This window comes from Oncorhynchus keta, chromosome 1 (genome assembly GCF_023373465.1).
Source record: "Oncorhynchus keta strain PuntledgeMale-10-30-2019 chromosome 1, Oket_V2, whole genome shotgun sequence".
In the NCBI taxonomy this organism is placed as follows: Eukaryota; Metazoa; Chordata; class Actinopteri; order Salmoniformes; family Salmonidae; genus Oncorhynchus; species Oncorhynchus keta.
Window position 1 is genome coordinate 67609933 of NC_068421.1, and position 17937 is coordinate 67627869.

Below are 17937 nucleotides of genomic sequence, written 5' to 3' on the forward strand. Positions count from 1 at the left end.
ATATATTAGAGAAGAAACTGACAACATGTTAAGTTGAAAAAGGAGGTAAAAGTGGCAACCCACCATCCTTTGTCCAGATCCTGGCAAATCCATCATATGAGCCGGTTGCTAGTAAAGTACCCTCACTCTGTCAGGGGGAAGGGGTATAATCCATTAAGTTAAATGGAATGAAAGAGAATACATATTGTTCAGCTCAATGAAACTTCCCTTGCCAGGATAACAAGCCTACAGTACAACAAAACAGTATTACACCTCAAAATAATTGGGGTAATTAAAAAAGATCCAAGCTTTGAAACATAAAAGCAGTTTGAAGTGGCTCCTAGTAACAGCATTCAGAACAGGAGCAGTGGAAATAAAGTTATGGGATTTGTGAGGGAGAACATGGAGCAGGCTTGTGTGTGTGTGTGTGTAGACCTCTGACTCACATTCCAGTCTAATGATGTAACGTCTTTGTTGCTGGGGACATCCTGGCCTCCCTCCCGTATGCAGTGCCTCAGTACAAGCTGCGTGGAGCTGCTGTTCTCACTCAGATTCCAGATCCGTGCCGTTGAGTCCCCAGACCTGCACCAGGGAGGGGAGGGACAGTTAGCACAGCCCAGAGCAATTACAATACAACAAAATAGCAACACAGAAAGGTCATGGGTCACTCATTCGTTCAATTAGGGTTGCAAAACTTTCCCATAATTCCCAGGTTTTCCAGACATCCCGGTTGGAAGATTCACGGAATCAGGAAATCCAGATCCTACAACCAGGATTTCTGGAATACCTGGGGTTTTGGGGAAAGTTACCATAATTTTGCAACTCTAACCAGGATACAGATAAATATAGGACTTTAATTATTTGAGCTTAATGCAATAACCTCAGAGAGAGAGAGACACTGACCCTGAGGCGAGCAGGTCGGAGACAGGGTTCCAAGCGCAGATGAACACCTCTGACTCATGGCCTCGGAGCACCATGGCTTTGTTCTTGGGAATCTCCATGTCCCTGTCCACCTCCATCAAGTCTGCATGGTTGTCTGTATGGCACACAGAGAGCACCTCATCAGCATGTGCATGATCTGAATAACAAAACGTCCAGTATTGGCATTGGATCTTTTGGTAGTTTACATTCTCAACCACAACAATGATGTTCAAAATAACAGAACATGCACAAACTAGCCATAAAGAGCAAACTAATAGCAGAATTTTTTAGGGACATTATCCTCTTTCTCGCTCTGTGTGTTATGGTTAATAAACACTAAGCCCAGGGCCGTGGACTTAGACTCACTAGCTAAGGCGTGCGCTCCGTTCTCCTCGCCATTGGCCGTGTTCTCTCCATTCTTGGTGTTGGCTGTCATGTTGGTGGCATTGGCTGGGGGGGCCTGTGCCGCCTGCTGCTGGGCCAGCTTGTCTCGGTAGGCCTGCTGCCGCGTCTGCACCACGTCCGGCATTACCGCGTCGATGAGCGACAGGGACTCGATTGGCCGCCCGTCAAACAGTGTACCGTCCTGGGGACAGCAGAAAAGCTGGTTAGACTCTAAATCAAAGGCTTCAAACTGCTAAATAACTCCTGTAGCTGTAAGCAATGGTAGGTTAAATCCAGTTGAGGCTGATGAGGGGAGGATGGCTCATGGAAACCATGTGTTTGATACCATTCAAATAATTCTGCTCCAGCCATTACCTGAACCCGTTCTCCCCAATTAAGTTTCCACCAACCTCCTTTGACTTAAATTAAAGGATAAAACACTAAAACAAATCACTAGAGAAGCATCTATTAAAAAATAATGCAACGTATTATAAAGCTACATTAGTTGATAACTGCATAACTGAAGAACAGAAACCTAGCACTGCATTCATATGCGTTCTGATCAAACCGATGCCATGTTCTGCATTTCATCACAGTTGGCTTGGCTTGCAGTAATAAAGTCCACGGATTCCCTGATAAGATGCTGTGATAATAATGACTTGTGTGAATGAGGAGATGAGCTCACCTCATTAATGCTGACTTCAGCCTCCACGTACTGCAGGCCCTTCTGTATGATGGAGATGAGGGCAGCAGGGGGCACCAGGGCTCCATTGATGTTAGACTGACTGATGTGGCTCTCTATCCCAAACGTGAAGGCTGAGTGGGAAAACCCTGTAAGGGGAGGCATGAGGAGCATGTCAGTAGGCAGCACATTACATAGAGCAGATCCCTCCCTCTGGTGCCTCTGGAAATGGCACACTTCAAATAGCTCTGTGGTTGTTCTCAGAGTGCACATTTTCAGGGAGTTAGTTCTAGAACATTACATAAGGAGAATATACGGTAAGATTATTTCGACAGCAGTCTGGCTTCAATTGCGTTTGCTTCCAGATGTGTGGTTGAAGCGTCAGATAGAGCCTACCTGACTCCTGTAGGTATCTGTACACCAGGAAGTTGACCTCATCACTGCTTATGCTCATCTTTATACCTGGTTACACCATGAGGTCAGCAAACAGGACATAGGCCTGAAGGGAAGGGAGGAGGTGGTGGTGAGACAGTTGTTTATCCAAACTCAGAGCAACATATTTTCACACTACACCAATCACACTACATAATGCTGCTAAGTAAGAACTGAAGCTAGGACTGGAGAGTGGAGATTTCCTCCCAGAAGATGCCACTACCACTAACACATTGTCTGTGTGCAAAAATCCTTCCACAATCTGCTGTACACACAGTTCACACCAGGGCAGGGCAGCGGGGACCTGCTGTTGGGTGCTAACTGTGGACAGGAGCAGCAGCACTGCTACAGTGCGTCTCTCTTGCATGGCAAATAACAAGGTGTAGTACCCATTACCACCATTGCACCGCAGTGGCGCTGTTGAGTTAAAAACAGAATCTCAGTATCTCTGTTGACAGTGTGTGTGTGTGTGTGTGTGTGGGGGGGGGGGGGGGGGGGAAGGGGATTCTCTTTCCATAGATGAGCTGTCCTCTGGGCTGTAGTCCATCAATGAGAGCAGTGGTGTTTATCTCAGCCAGGTCTGACTCGGAGCAGCACAGGGCTAGTCTGGGACCTTGCAGAATCATGGTAGTGACAAACAAGCAAGCATGGGCATGACCACAGAATAGACCGTTTTAACTGGGTTCATCCATTCAGAGAGATATAGAACAGGAGCACAAACATCCTTCTCTCTGAAGAAACCACTTCAGGACCTGTGCTACTGGTGTTTCACAAGAGTGACATCTGAAATAACGAATCAATAGGCAGCCATGCAGAACAGTACATTCACCCAAAGATACCTCAAATCTGAAGAGACATATTTCCGGTAGAATACTGGAGCACATTCTAATTTCCATGTCAAAACATAGCATAACCATAACAGAACTCTACAGAGGAGGTCCAATCTTAGTCCTAGCTACTGAAGATAGTATTATTGAGGATGTTTCAATGTATTTATTTTATTTATTTAACTACGCAAGTCAGTTAAGAACAGATTCATATTTACAATTATGGCCTACCACGGCCAAACCCTAACCCAGACGATGCCTTGTCAACCATCATCAATTCTCTTAAGAGATGTGTAGGCCTATTCTTGACAAAAACTGTCATAGGATGTGGTTTGTTTGCAAACCGAACAGAATTTTGTCATCTGCTTTTATACTTGAACACACCCCGAGAGACGTAGTTCATTCCCTTTTCATCGCCATATCAAAGTGATGAGGTGTTGGTCTATTTTGAGAGAGTGAGAGAGCACGGCTGTAGAGATGGAGCACTTCATCTTCCTGTAAAATAAATGTACACCTCTGCCCCATCTCCAGTCTCACAAATGATGTTGTTTACAACTCGCCGACATCCCAAAGTGATTCTGGTAGGTATGTCATATGATCTTTTATACTTTTAACACTTTATATAAAAAATGTCTCAACACCGGTTCAGATGTTCCTGTCCTGCATGTCTGATCATGCCACTTTTACAGCCTTTGGTTTAGAATATAACATACATGTACAGTGTGTATACGAAGTCACCACCCCCTTTCAAACTGTTCATCTTTTGTTGCCTTCCATCCTGAAATGAAACCACCCCCAAAAATATTTTCAAAAAAGCAAAACAGTAAAATACCCTATTTGGATAAGTGAATACACCCCCCTTAGAATTGCAATTCCAAATTTGCCAAGGTATAACCAACCACCTTCCAGATCACAAATCAAGCTAATTGGCTTCCATCTGTGATCATTAGTATTGACTGATTAGTTCAGAATAAAAGCAGTTGTTCATAGAGGACTCTACTGCTTAGTAGTGCAATTCAAAGCAAAGAATCCACTATGGGCAGAAAGGTACTTTCAAAAGGTCTACAAGATAAAGTTGTGGAAAGGCACAAATCAGGGAATGGATATAAAAAGATTTCAAAGGCTTTGTCCCTCGGAGCACAGTTGAGACCATTTTTAAGAAGTGGAAGGCGTATGGTTATGCCCAGACCCTGCATAGATCAGACCGTCCCTCCAAACCGGGCAAAGAGGAGACAGATCAGAGAGGTTACCAAGGATCCAATGGCGACTTTGAAGGAGCTTCAGGCCTTTAAGGCAAAGACTAGTCAATGTGTGCATGTGACCACATTATAACAAACACTGCATTAATCTGGCCCCTACGGGAGGGAGGGTGGCAAGAAAACAAAACACCCCTAAAAAAATCCACATCAAGTGTCATTTGAGCTTTGCGAAAAAGCATATTGTAGATTCTGAGGCCAAGAGAAATAAGGTGCTGTGGTCATATGAGAACTAAATGTAACCTTTTGAACGGAATGCAAAACCATATGACGAAAACCCAATACATCTTTCCACCCAAAGAAGACCATGCCTACAATAAAAAAACAACATGCCTACAGTGAACTGACACCATGCCTACAGTGAACTACATTATAGAACACCATGCCTACATTATAGAACACCATGCCTACATTATAGAACACCATGTCTACAGTAAAGAACACCATGTCTACAGTATAGAACACCATGCCTACAGGATAGAACACCATGCCTACATTATAGAACACCATGTCTACAGTAAAGAACACCATGTCTACAGTATAGAACACCATGCCTACAGTACAGAACACCATGTCTACAGTACAGAACACCATGCCTACAGTAAAGAACACCATGCCTACAGGATAGAACACCATGCCATGCCTACATTATAGAACACCATGCCTACATTATAGAACACCATGCCTACATTATAGAACACCATGCCTACAGTGAACTGACACCATGCCTACAGTATAGAACACCATGCCTACAGTACAGAGCACCATGTCTACAGTACAGAACACCATGCCTACAGTAAAGAACACCATGCCTACAGTATAGAACACCATGCCTACAGTATAGAACACCATGTCTACAGTAAAGAACACCATGTCTACAGTATAGAACACCATGCCTACAGTACAGAACACCATGTCTACAGTACAGAACACCATGCCTACAGTGAACTGAAACCATGCCTACAGTAAACTGACACCATGCCTACAGTACAGAACACCATGCCTACAGTACAGAACACCATGCCTACAGTATAGAACACCATGCCTACAGTACAGAACACCATGTCTACAGTACAGAACACCATGCCTACAGTAGAACACCATACAGTACAGAACACCATGCCTACAGTATAGAACACCATGCCTACAGTATGTCTACAGTACAGAACACCATGCCTACAGTATAGAACACCATGCCTACAGTACAGAACACCATGACACACCATGCCTACAGTATAGAACACCATGCCTACAGTATAGAACACCATGCCTACAGTATAGAACACCATGCCTACAGTAGAACACCATGCCTACAGTATAGAACACCATGCCTACAGTGAAGAACACCATGTCTACAGTAAAGAACACCATGCCTACAGTATAGAACACCACGCCTACAGTGAACAGACACCATGCCTACAGTGAACAGACACCATGCCTACAGTGAACAGACACCATGCCTACAGTGAACAGACACCAAGCCTACAGTATAGAACGCCACGCCTACAGTATAGAACGCCACGCCTACAGTATAGAACGCCAAGCCTACAGTATATAACGCCACGCCTACAGTATAGAACGCCACGCCTACAGTCTAGAACGCCATGTCTACAGTACAGAACACCATGCCTACAGTGAACTGAAACCATGCCTATAGTGAACCGACACCATGCCGACAGTGAACCGACACCATGCCTACAGTAAACTGACACCATGCCTACAGTAAACTGACACCATGCCTACAGTACAGAACACCATGCCTACAGTGAACTGAAACCATGCCTACAGTGTACAGACACAATGCCTACAGTATAGAACACCATGCCTACAGTGAACTGAAACCATGCCTACAGTGAACTGAAACCATGCCTACAGTGAACTGACACCATGCCTACAGTGAACTGAAACCATGCCTACAGTGTACAGACACAATGCCTACAGTAAACTGACATCATGCCTACAGTACAGAACACCATGCCTACAGTACAGAACACCATGCCTACATCATAAAACACCATGCCTACAGTATAGAACACCATGCCTACAGTATAGAACACCATGCCTACAGTAAACTGACACCATACCTACAGTATAGAACACCATGCCTACAGTGAAGAACACCATGTCTACAGTAAAGAACACCATGCCTACAGTATAGAACACCATGCCTACAGTATAGAACACCATGCCTACAGTGAATAACACCATGTCTACAGTATAGAACACCACGACTACAGTATAGAATGCCACGCCTACAGTGAACAGACACCATGCCTACAGTGAACAGACACCATGCCTACAGTATAGAACGCCATGCCTACAGTATAGAACACCACGCCTACAGTGAACAGACACCATGCCTACAGTGAACAGACACCATGCCTACAGTATAGAACGCCACGCCTACAGTATAGAACACCACGCCTACAGTATAGAACGCCAAGCCTACAGTATAGAACGCCACGCCTACAGTATAACGTTACGCCTACAGAAAAGACACCATGCCTACAGCACAGAACACCATGCCTGCAGTATAGAACACCATGCCTACAGTATAATGTTACGCCTAAAGAAAAGACACCATGCCTACAGTACAGAACACCACGCCTACAGTATAGAACACCACGCCTACAGAAAAGAACACCATGCCTACAGCACAGAACACCATGCCTGCAGTGAAGAACACCATGCCTACAGTATAACACTATGCCTAAAGAAAGACACCATGCCTACAGTAAAGAACACCATGTCTACAGTATAGAACACCATGCCTACAGTAAAGAACACCATGCCTACAGTATAGAACACCATGCCTAGTGAAGAACACCATGCCTACAGTACAGAACACTATGCCAGTGAACTGTGAACTGATACCATGCCTACAGTGAAGAACACCATGCCTACAGTATAGAACACCATGCCTACAGTATAGAACACCATGCCTACAGTGAATAACACCATGTCTACAGTAAAGAACACCATGTCTACAGTATAGAACACCATGCCTACAGTATAGAACACCATGCCTACAGTGAACTGACACCATGCATACAGTATAGAACACCATGCCAACAGTGAAGAACACCATGTCTACAGTAAAGAACACCATGTCTACAGTATAGAACACCATGTCTACAGTATAGAACACCATGTCTACAGTATAGAACACCATGTCTACAGTACAGAACACCATGCCTACAGTACAGAACACCATGCCTACAGTAAAGAACACCATGCCTACAGTGAACTGACACCATGCATACAGTAAACTGACACCATGCCTACAGTAAAGAACACCATGTCTACAGTATAGAACACCATGTCTACAGTATAGAACACCATGTCTACATTAAAGAACACGTCTACAGTATAGAACGCCATGCCTACAGTATAGAACACCATGCCTACAGTATACTGACACCATGCCTACAGTATAGAACACCATGTCTACAGTACAGAGCACCATGTCAAGCCTACAGTACAGAACACCATGCCTACAGTAAAGAACACCATGCCTACAGTATAGAACACCATGCCTACAGTATAGAACACCATGCCTACAGTATAGAACACCATGCCTACAGTAAGAACACCAAGCCTACAGTATAGAACACCACGCCTACAGTAAAGAACACCATGCCTACAGTACTGAAACCATGCCTACAGTAAACAAGCCTACAGTATAGAACGCCACTCCTACAGTACAGAACACCATGCCTACAGTACAGAACACCATGCCTACAGTATAGAACACCATGCCTACAGTACAGAACACCATGTCTACAGTACAGAACACCATGCCTACAGTATAGAACACCATGCCTACAGTACAGAACACCATGCCTACAGTATAGAACACCATGCCTACAGTATAGAACACCATGCCTACAGTATAGAACACCATGCCTACAGTATAGAACACCATGCCTACAGTATAGAACACCATGCCTACAGTGAAGAACACCATGTCTACAGTAAAGAACACCATGCCTACAGTATAGAACACCACGCCTACAGTGAACAGACACCATGCCTACAGTGAACAGACACCATGCCTACAGTGAACAGACACCATGCCTACAGTGAACAGACACCAAGCCTACAGTATAGAACGCCACGCCTACAGTATAGAACGCCAAGCCTACAGTATATAACGCCAAGCCTACAGTATAGAACGCCACGCCTACAGTATAGAACGCCATGCCTACAGTACAGAACACCATGCCTACAGTGAACTGAAACCATGCCTATAGTGAACCGACACCATGCCGACAGTGAACCGACACCATGCCTACAGTAAACTGACACCATGCCTACAGTAAACTGACACCATGCCTACAGTACAGAACACCATGCCTACAGTGAACTGAAACCATGCCTACAGTGTACAGACACAATGCCTACAGTATAGAACACCATGCCTACAGTGAACTGAAACCATGCCTACAGTGAACTGAAACCATGCCTACAGTGAACTGACACCATGCCTACAGTGAACTGAAACCATGCCTACAGTGAACTGAAACCATGCCTACAGTGTACAGACACAATGCCTACAGTAAACTGACATCATGCCTACAGTACAGAACACCATGCCTACAGTACAGAACACCATGCCTACATCATAAAACACCATGCCTACAGTATAGAACACCATGCCTACAGTATAGAACACCATGCCTACAGTAAACTGACACCATACCTACAGTATAGAACACCATGCCTACAGTGAAGAACACCATGTCTACAGTAAAGAACACCATGCCTACAGTATAGAACACCATGCCTACAGTATAGAACACCATGCCTACAGTGAATAACACCATGTCTACAGTATAGAACACCACGACTACAGTATAGAATGCCACGCCTACAGTGAACAGACACCATGCCTACAGTGAACAGACACCATGCCTACAGTATAGAACACCATGCCTACAGTATAGAACGCCAAGCCTACAGTATAGAACGCCACGCCTACAGTGAACAGACACCATGCCTACAGTGAACAGACACCATGCCTACAGTATAGAACGCCACGCCTACAGTATAGAACACCACGCCTACAGTATAGAACGCCAAGCCTACAGTATAGAACGCCACGCCTACATTATAGAACGCCATGCATACAGTAAAGAACGCCAAGCCTACAGTATAGAACGCCAAGCCTACAGTATAGAACGCCGCCACGCCTACAGTATAGAACGCCACGCCTACAGTAAAGAACGCCAAGCCTACAGTATAGAACGCCACGCCTACAGTATAACGTTACGCCTACAGAAAAGACACCATGCCTACAGCACAGAACACCATGCCTGCAGTATAGAACACCATGCCTACAGTATAATGTTACGCCTAAAGAAAAGACACCATGCCTACAGCACAGAACACCATGTCTACAGTATAGAACACCATGCCTACAGTAAAGAACACCATGCCTACAGTATAGAACACCATGCCTAGTGAAGAACACCATGCCTACAGTACAGAACACTATGCCTACAGTGAACTGATACCATGCCTACAGTAAAGAACACCATGCCAACAGTGAAGAACACCATGCCTACAGTATAGAACACCATGCCTACAGTATAGAACACCATGCCTACAGTGAATAACACCATGTCTACAGTATAGAACACCATGCCTACAGTATAGAACACCATGCCTACAGTGAACTGACACCATGCATACAGTATAGAACACCATGCCAACAGTGAAGAACACCATGTCTACAGTAAAGAACACCATGTCTACAGTATAGAACACCATGTCTACAGTATAGAACACCATGTCTACAGTATAGAACACCATGTCTACAGTATAGAACACCATGCCCACAGTAAAGAACACCATGTCTACAGTATAGAACACCATGCCTACAGTGAACTGACACCATGCATACAGTATAGAACACCATGCCTACAGTGAATAACACCATGTCTACAGTAAAGAACACCATGTCTACAGTATAGAACACCATGTCTACAGTATAGGAACACCATGTCTACAGTAAAGAACACAACGTCTACAGTATAGAACGCCACGCCTACAGTATAGAACGCCAAGCCTACAGTATATAACGCCAAGCCTACAGTATAGAACGCCACGTCTACAGTATAGAACGCCACGCCTACAGTAAAGAACGTCAAGCCTACAGTATAGAACGCCACGCCTACAGTAAAGAACGCCAAGCCTACAGTATAGAACGCCACGCCTACAGTATAACGTTACGCCTACAGTATAGAACGCCACGCCTACAGTAAAGAACGCCAAGCCTACAGTATAGAACGCCACGCCTACAGTAAAGAACACCATGCCTGCAGTATAGAACGCCACGCCTACAGTAAAGAAAGCCAAGCCTACAGTATAGAACGCCACGCCTACAGTAAAGAACGCCAAGCCTACAGTATAGAACGCCACGCCTACAGTAAAGAACGCCAAGCCTACAGTATAGAACGCCACGCCTACAGTATAACGTTACGCCTACAGTATAGAACGCCACGCCTACAGTAAAGAACACCATGCCTGCAGTATAGAACGCCACGCCTACAGTATAGAACGCCACGCCTACAGTATAGAACGCCACGCCTACAGTACAGAACACCATGCCTACAGTGAACGCCTACAGAAACCATGCCTACAGTGAACCGCCAAGCCACCATGCCGACAGTGAAAGAACACCATGCCTGCAGTAAGAACACCATGCCTACAGTAAACTGACACCATGCCTACAGAAAACTGACACCATGCCTACAGCACAGAACACCATGCCTACAGTGAACTGAACACCATGCCTACAGTAAAGAACACCATGCCTACAGTATAGAACACCATGCCTACAGTGAACTGAAACCATGCCTACAGTGAACTGAAACCATGCCTACAGTACAGAACACCATGCCTACAGTACAGAACACCATGCCTACAGTACAGAACACCATGCCTACAGTACAGAACACCATGCCTACATCATAAAACACCATGCCTACAGCACAGAACACCATTTCTACAGTATTGAACACCATGCCTACAGTAAAGAACACCATGCCTACAGTATAGAACACCATGCCTACAGTGAAGAACACCATGCCTTGTGAAGAACACCATGCCTACAGTACAGAACACTATGCCTACAGTGAACTGATACCATGCCTACAGTAAAGAACACCATGCCAACAGTGAAGAACACCATGCCTACAGTAAAGAACGCCAAGCCTACAGTATAGAACGCCACGCCTACAGTATAACGTTACGCCTACAGAAAAGACACCATGCCTACAGCACAGAACACCATGCCTGCAGTATAGAACACCATGCCTACAGTATAACGTTACGCCTAAAGAAAAGACACCATGCCTACAGCACAGAACACCATGTCTACAGTATAGAACACCATGCCTGCAGTAAAGAACACCATGCCTACAGTATAGAACACCATGCCTACAGTACAGAACACTATGCCTACAGTGAACTGATACCATGCCTACAGTAAAGAACACCATGCCAACAGTGAAGAACACCATGCCTACAGTATAGAACACCATGCCTACAGTGAATAACACCATGTCTACAGTAAAGAACACCATGTCTACAGTATAGAACACCATGCCTACAGTATAGAACACCATGCCTACAGTATAGAACACCATGCCTACAGTGAACTGAAACCATGCCTACAGTGTACAGACACAATGCCTACAGTGAACTGAAACCATGCCTACAGTGAACTGAAACCATGCCTACAGTGAACTGAAACCATGCCTACAGTGAACTGACACCATGCCTACAGTGAACTGAAACCATGCCTACAGTGAACTGAAACCATGCCTACAGTGTACAGACACAATGCCTACAGTAAACTGACATCATGCCTACAGTACAGAACACCATGCCTACAGTACAGAACACCATGCCTACAGTACAGAACACCATGCCTACATCATAAAACACCATGCCTACAGTATAGAACACCATGCCTACAGTATAGAACACCATGCCTACAGTATAGAACACCATGCCTACAGTAAACTGACACCATGCCTACAGTATAGAACACCATGCCTACAGTGAAGAACACCATGTCTACAGTAAAGAACACCATGCCTACAGTATAGAACACCATGCCTACAGTATAGAACACCATGCCTACAGTGAATAACACCATGTCTACAGTATAGAACACCACGTCTACAGTATAGAACATGCCAACTACAGTATACAGACACCATGCCTACAGTGAACAGACACCATGCCTACAGTGAACAGACACCATGCCTACAGTATAGAACACCATGCCTACAGTATAGAACACCATGCCTACAGTATAGAACACCATGCCTACAGTATAGAACGCCAAGCCTACAGTATAGAACACCACGCCTACAGTGAACAGACACCATGCATACAGTGAACAGACACCACGCCTACAGTATAGAACGCCACGCCTACAGTATAGAACGCCACGCCATTATAGAACAGTATAGAACGCCAAGCCTACAGTATAGAACGCCACGCCTACATTATAGAACGCCACGCATACAGTAAAGAACGCCACGCCTACAGTAAAAAGTATAGAACGCCACGCCTACAGTATAACGCCACGCCTACAGTAAAAACGCCAAGCCTACAGTATAGAACGCCACGCCTACAGTATAACGTTACGCCTACAGAAAAGACACCAGTACAAAGAACACCATGCCTGCAGTATAGAACACCATGCCTACAGTATAACGTTACGCCTAAAGAAAAGACACCATGCCTACAGCACAGAACACCATGTCTACAGTATAGAACACCATGCCTGCAGTAAAGAACACCATGCCTACAGTATAGAACACCATGCCTACAGTACAGAACACTATGCCTACAGTGAACTGATACCATGCCTACAGTAAAGAACACCATGCCAACAGTGAAGAACACCATGCCTACAGTGAACACCATGCCTACAGTAAAGAACACCATGTCTACAGTATAGAACACCATGCCTACAGTGAATAACACCATGTCTACAGTAAAGAACACCATGCCTACAGTGAATGAAACCATGCCTACAGTGTACAGACACAATGCCTACAGTATAGAACACCATGCCTACAGTGAACTGAAACCATGCCTACAGTACTGAACACCATGCCTACAGTGAACTGAACACCATGCCTACAGTGAACTGAAACCATGCCTACAGTGAACTGAAACCATGTACAGTGAACAGACATGCCTACAGTATAGAACACCATGTCTACAGTAACTGAACACCATGCCTACAGTACAGAACACCATGCCTACAGTAAAGAACACCATGCCTACAGTACAGAACACCATGCCTACAGTATAAGAACACCATGCCTACAGTATAGAACACCATGCCTACAGTATAGAACACCATGCCTACAGTATAGAACACCATGCCTACAGTAAACTGACACCATGCCTACAGTATAGAACACCATGCCTACAGTGAAGAACACCATGTCTACAGTAAAGAACACCATGCCTACAGTATAGAACACCATGCCTACAGTATAGAACACCATGCCTACAGTGAATAACACCATGTCTACAGTAAAGAACACCATGCCTACAGTATAGAACACCATGCCTACAGTATAGAACACCATGCCTACAGTATAGAACACCATGCCTACAGTGAATAACACCATGTCTACAGTATAGAACACCACGACTACAGTATAGAATGCCACGCCTACAGTGAACAGACACCATGCCTACAGTGAACAGACACCATGCCTACAGTGAACAGACACATGCCTACAGTGAACATGACACCATGCCTACAGTATAGAACACCATGCCTACAGTGAATAGAACACCATGCCTACAGAAAGAACACCATGCCTACAGTATAGAACACCATGCCTACAGTGAACTGAAACCATGCCTACAGTGAACTGAAACCATGCCTACAGTGAACTGAACACCATGCCTACAGTGAACTAGAAACCATGCCTACAGTGTACAGACACAATGCCTACAGTAAACTGACATCATGCCTACAGTACAGAACACCATGCCTACATCATAAAACACCATGCCTACAGTATAGAACACCATGCCTACAGTATAGAACACCATGCCTACAGTATAGAACACCATGCCTACAGTAAACTGACACCATGCCTACAGTATAGAACACCATGCCTACAGTGAAGAACACCATGCCTACAGTGAAGAACACCATGTCTACAGTAAAGAACACCATGCCTACAGTATAGAACACCATGCCTACAGTATAGAACACCATGCCTACAGTGAATAACACCATGTCTACAGTATAGAACACCACGACTACAGTATAGAATGCCACGCCTACAGTGAACAGACACCATGCCTACAGTGAACAGACACCATGCCTACAGTATAGAACACCATGCCTACAGTATAGAACACCATGCCTACAGTATAGAACACCATGCCTACAGTATAGAACGCCAAGCCTACAGTATAGAACGCCACGCCTACAGTGAACAGACACCATGCATACAGTGAACAGACACCATGCCTACAGTATAGAACGCCACGCCTACAGTATAGAACGCCACGCCTACAGTATAGAACGCCAAGCCTACAGTATAGAACGCCACGCCTACATTATAGAACGCCACGCATACAGTAAAGAACGCCAAGCCTACAGTATAGAACGCCAAGCCTACAGTATAGAACGCCGCCACGCCTACAGTATAGAACGCCACGCCTACAGTAAAAAACGCCAAGCCTACAGTATAGAACGCCACGCCTACAGTATAACGTTACGCCTACAGTAAAGAACGCCAAGCCTACAGTATAGAACGCCACGCCTACAGTATAACGTTACGCCTACAGAAAAGACACCATGCCTACAGCACAGAACACCATGCCTGCAGTATAGAACACCATGCCTACAGTATAACACAGAAAAGACACCATGCCTACAGCACAGAACACCATGCCTACAGTATAGAACACCATGCCTGCAGTAAAGAACACCATGCCTACAGTATAGAACACCATGCCTACAGTACAGAACACTATGCCTACAGTGAACTGATACCATGCCTACAGTAAAGAACACCATGCCAACAGTGAAGAACACCATGCCTACAGTATAGAACACCATGCCTACAGTATAGAACACCATGCCTACAGTGAATAACACCATGTCTACAGTAAAGAACACCATGTCTACAGTATAGAACACCATGCCTACAGTATAGAACACCATGCCTACAGTATAGAACACCATGCCTACAGTGAACTGACACCATGCATACAGTATAGAACACCATGCCAACAGTGAAGAACACCATGTCTACAGTAAAGAACACCATGTCTACAGTATAGAACACCATGTCTACAGTATAGAACACCATGTCTACAGTATAGAACACCATGTCTACAGTATAGAACACCATGCCCACAGTAAAGAACACCATGTCTACAGTATAGAACACCATGCCTACAGTGAACTGACACCATGCATACAGTATAGAACACCATGCCTACAGTGAATAACACCATGTCTACAGTAAAGAACACCATGTCTACAGTATAGAACACCATGTCTACAGTAAAGAACACCATGTCTACAGTAAAGAACACAACGTCTACAGTATAGAACGCCACGCCTACAGTATAGAACGCCAAGCCTACAGTATATAACGCCAAGCCTACAGTATAGAACGCCACGTCTACAGTATAGAACGCCACGCCTACAGTAAAGAACGTCAAGCCTACAGTATAGAACGCCACGCCTACAGTAAAGAACGCCAAGCCTACAGTATAGAACGCCACGCCTACAGTAAAGAACGCCAAGCCTACAGTATAGAACGCCACGCCTACAGTAAAGAACACCATGCCTGCAGTATAGAACGCCACGCCTACAGTAAAGAAAGCCAAGCCTACAGTATAGAACGCCACGCCTACAGTAAAGAACGCCAAGCCTACAGTATAGAACGCCACGCCTACAGTAAAGAACGCCAAGCCTACAGTATAGAACGCCACGCCTACAGTATAACGTTACGCCTACAGTATAGAACGCCACGCCTACAGTAAAGAACACCATGCCTGCAGTATAGAACGCCACGCCTACAGTAAAGAACGCCAAGCCTACAGTATAGAACGCCACGCCTACAGTAAAGAACGCCAAGCCTACAGTATAGAACGCCACGCCTACAGTAAAGAACGCCAAGCCTACAGTATAGAACGCCACGCCTACAGTATAACGTTACGCCTACAGTATAGAACGCCACGCCTACAGTAAAGAACACCATGCCTGCAGTATAGAACGCCACGTCTACAGTAAAGAACGCCAAGCCTACAGTATAGAACGCCACGCCTACAGTAAAGAACGCCAAGCCTACAGTATAGAACGCCACGCCTACAGTAAAGAACGCCAAGCCTACAGTATAGAACGCCACGCCTACAGTAAAGAACACCATGCCTGCAGTATAGAACACCATGCCTACAGTATAACGTTACGCCTACAGAAAAGACACCATGCCTACAGCACAGAACACCATGTCTACAGTATTGAACACCATGCCTACAGTAAAGAACACCATGCCTACAGTGAAGAACACCATGCCTAGTGAAGAACACCATGCCTACAGTACAGAACACTATGCCTACAGTGAACTGATACCATGCCTACAGTAAAGAACACCATGCCAACAGTGAAGAACACCATGCCTACAGTAAAGAACACCAAGCCTACAGTATAGAACGCCACGCCTACAGTATAACGTTACGCCTACAGTAAAGAACGCCAAGCCTACAGTATAGAACGCCAAGCCTACAGTATAACGTTACGCCTACAGAAAAGACACCATGCCTACAGCACAGAACACCATGTCTACAGTATAGAACACCATGCCTACAGTAAAGAACACCATGCCTACAGTGAAGAACACCATGTCTACAGTAAAGAACACCATGCCTACAGTATAGAACACCATGCCTGCAGTATAGAACACCATGCCTACAGTATAACGTTACGCCTACAGAAAAGACACCATGCCTACAGCACAGAACACCATGCCTGCAGTATAGAACACCATGCCTACAGTATAACGTTACGCCTACAGAAAAGACACCATGCCTACAGCAGAGAACACCATGTCTACAGTATAGAACATCATGCCTACAGTAAAGAACACCATGCCTACAGTATAGAACACCATGCCTAGTGAAGAACACCATGCCTACAGTACAGAACACTATGCCTACAGTGAACTGATACCATGCCTACAGTAAAGAACACCATGCCAACAGTGAAGAACACCATGCCTACAGTATAGAACACCATGCCTACAGTGAAGAACACCATGTCTACAGTAAAGGACACCATGCCTACAGTATAGAACACCATGCCTACAGTGAATAACACCATGTAAACAGTAAAGAACACCATGTCTACAGTATAGAACACCATGTCTACAGTATAGAACACCATGCC

The 17937-nt window shown here is 45.0% G+C and overlaps 1 protein-coding gene across 3 annotated transcripts in view; it reads right to left on the reverse strand.

The window, feature by feature from the left end:
* Positions 1 to 17937, reverse strand: part of LOC118377675 (F-box-like/WD repeat-containing protein TBL1XR1) — a 43000-nt gene that overhangs the window by 7802 nt on the left and 17261 nt on the right. For 2 of the 3 annotated variants that reach the window (XM_052458427.1, XM_052458417.1), the window contains 6 exons: positions 2363 to 2465; positions 1970 to 2115; positions 1267 to 1486; positions 883 to 1057; positions 426 to 561; positions 64 to 127 (listed from right to left, as the gene is read on the reverse strand). In XM_052458427.1, coding sequence (XP_052314387.1) covers positions 64 to 127; positions 426 to 561; positions 883 to 1057; positions 1267 to 1486; positions 1970 to 2115; positions 2363 to 2420 — 799 coding nt within the window. In that variant the 5' untranslated portion in view covers positions 2421 to 2465. The remainder of the gene's footprint in view (positions 1 to 63; positions 128 to 425; positions 562 to 882; positions 1058 to 1266; positions 1487 to 1969; positions 2116 to 2362; positions 2466 to 17937) is intronic. The other variant, XM_052458434.1, reaches the window with a different exon arrangement.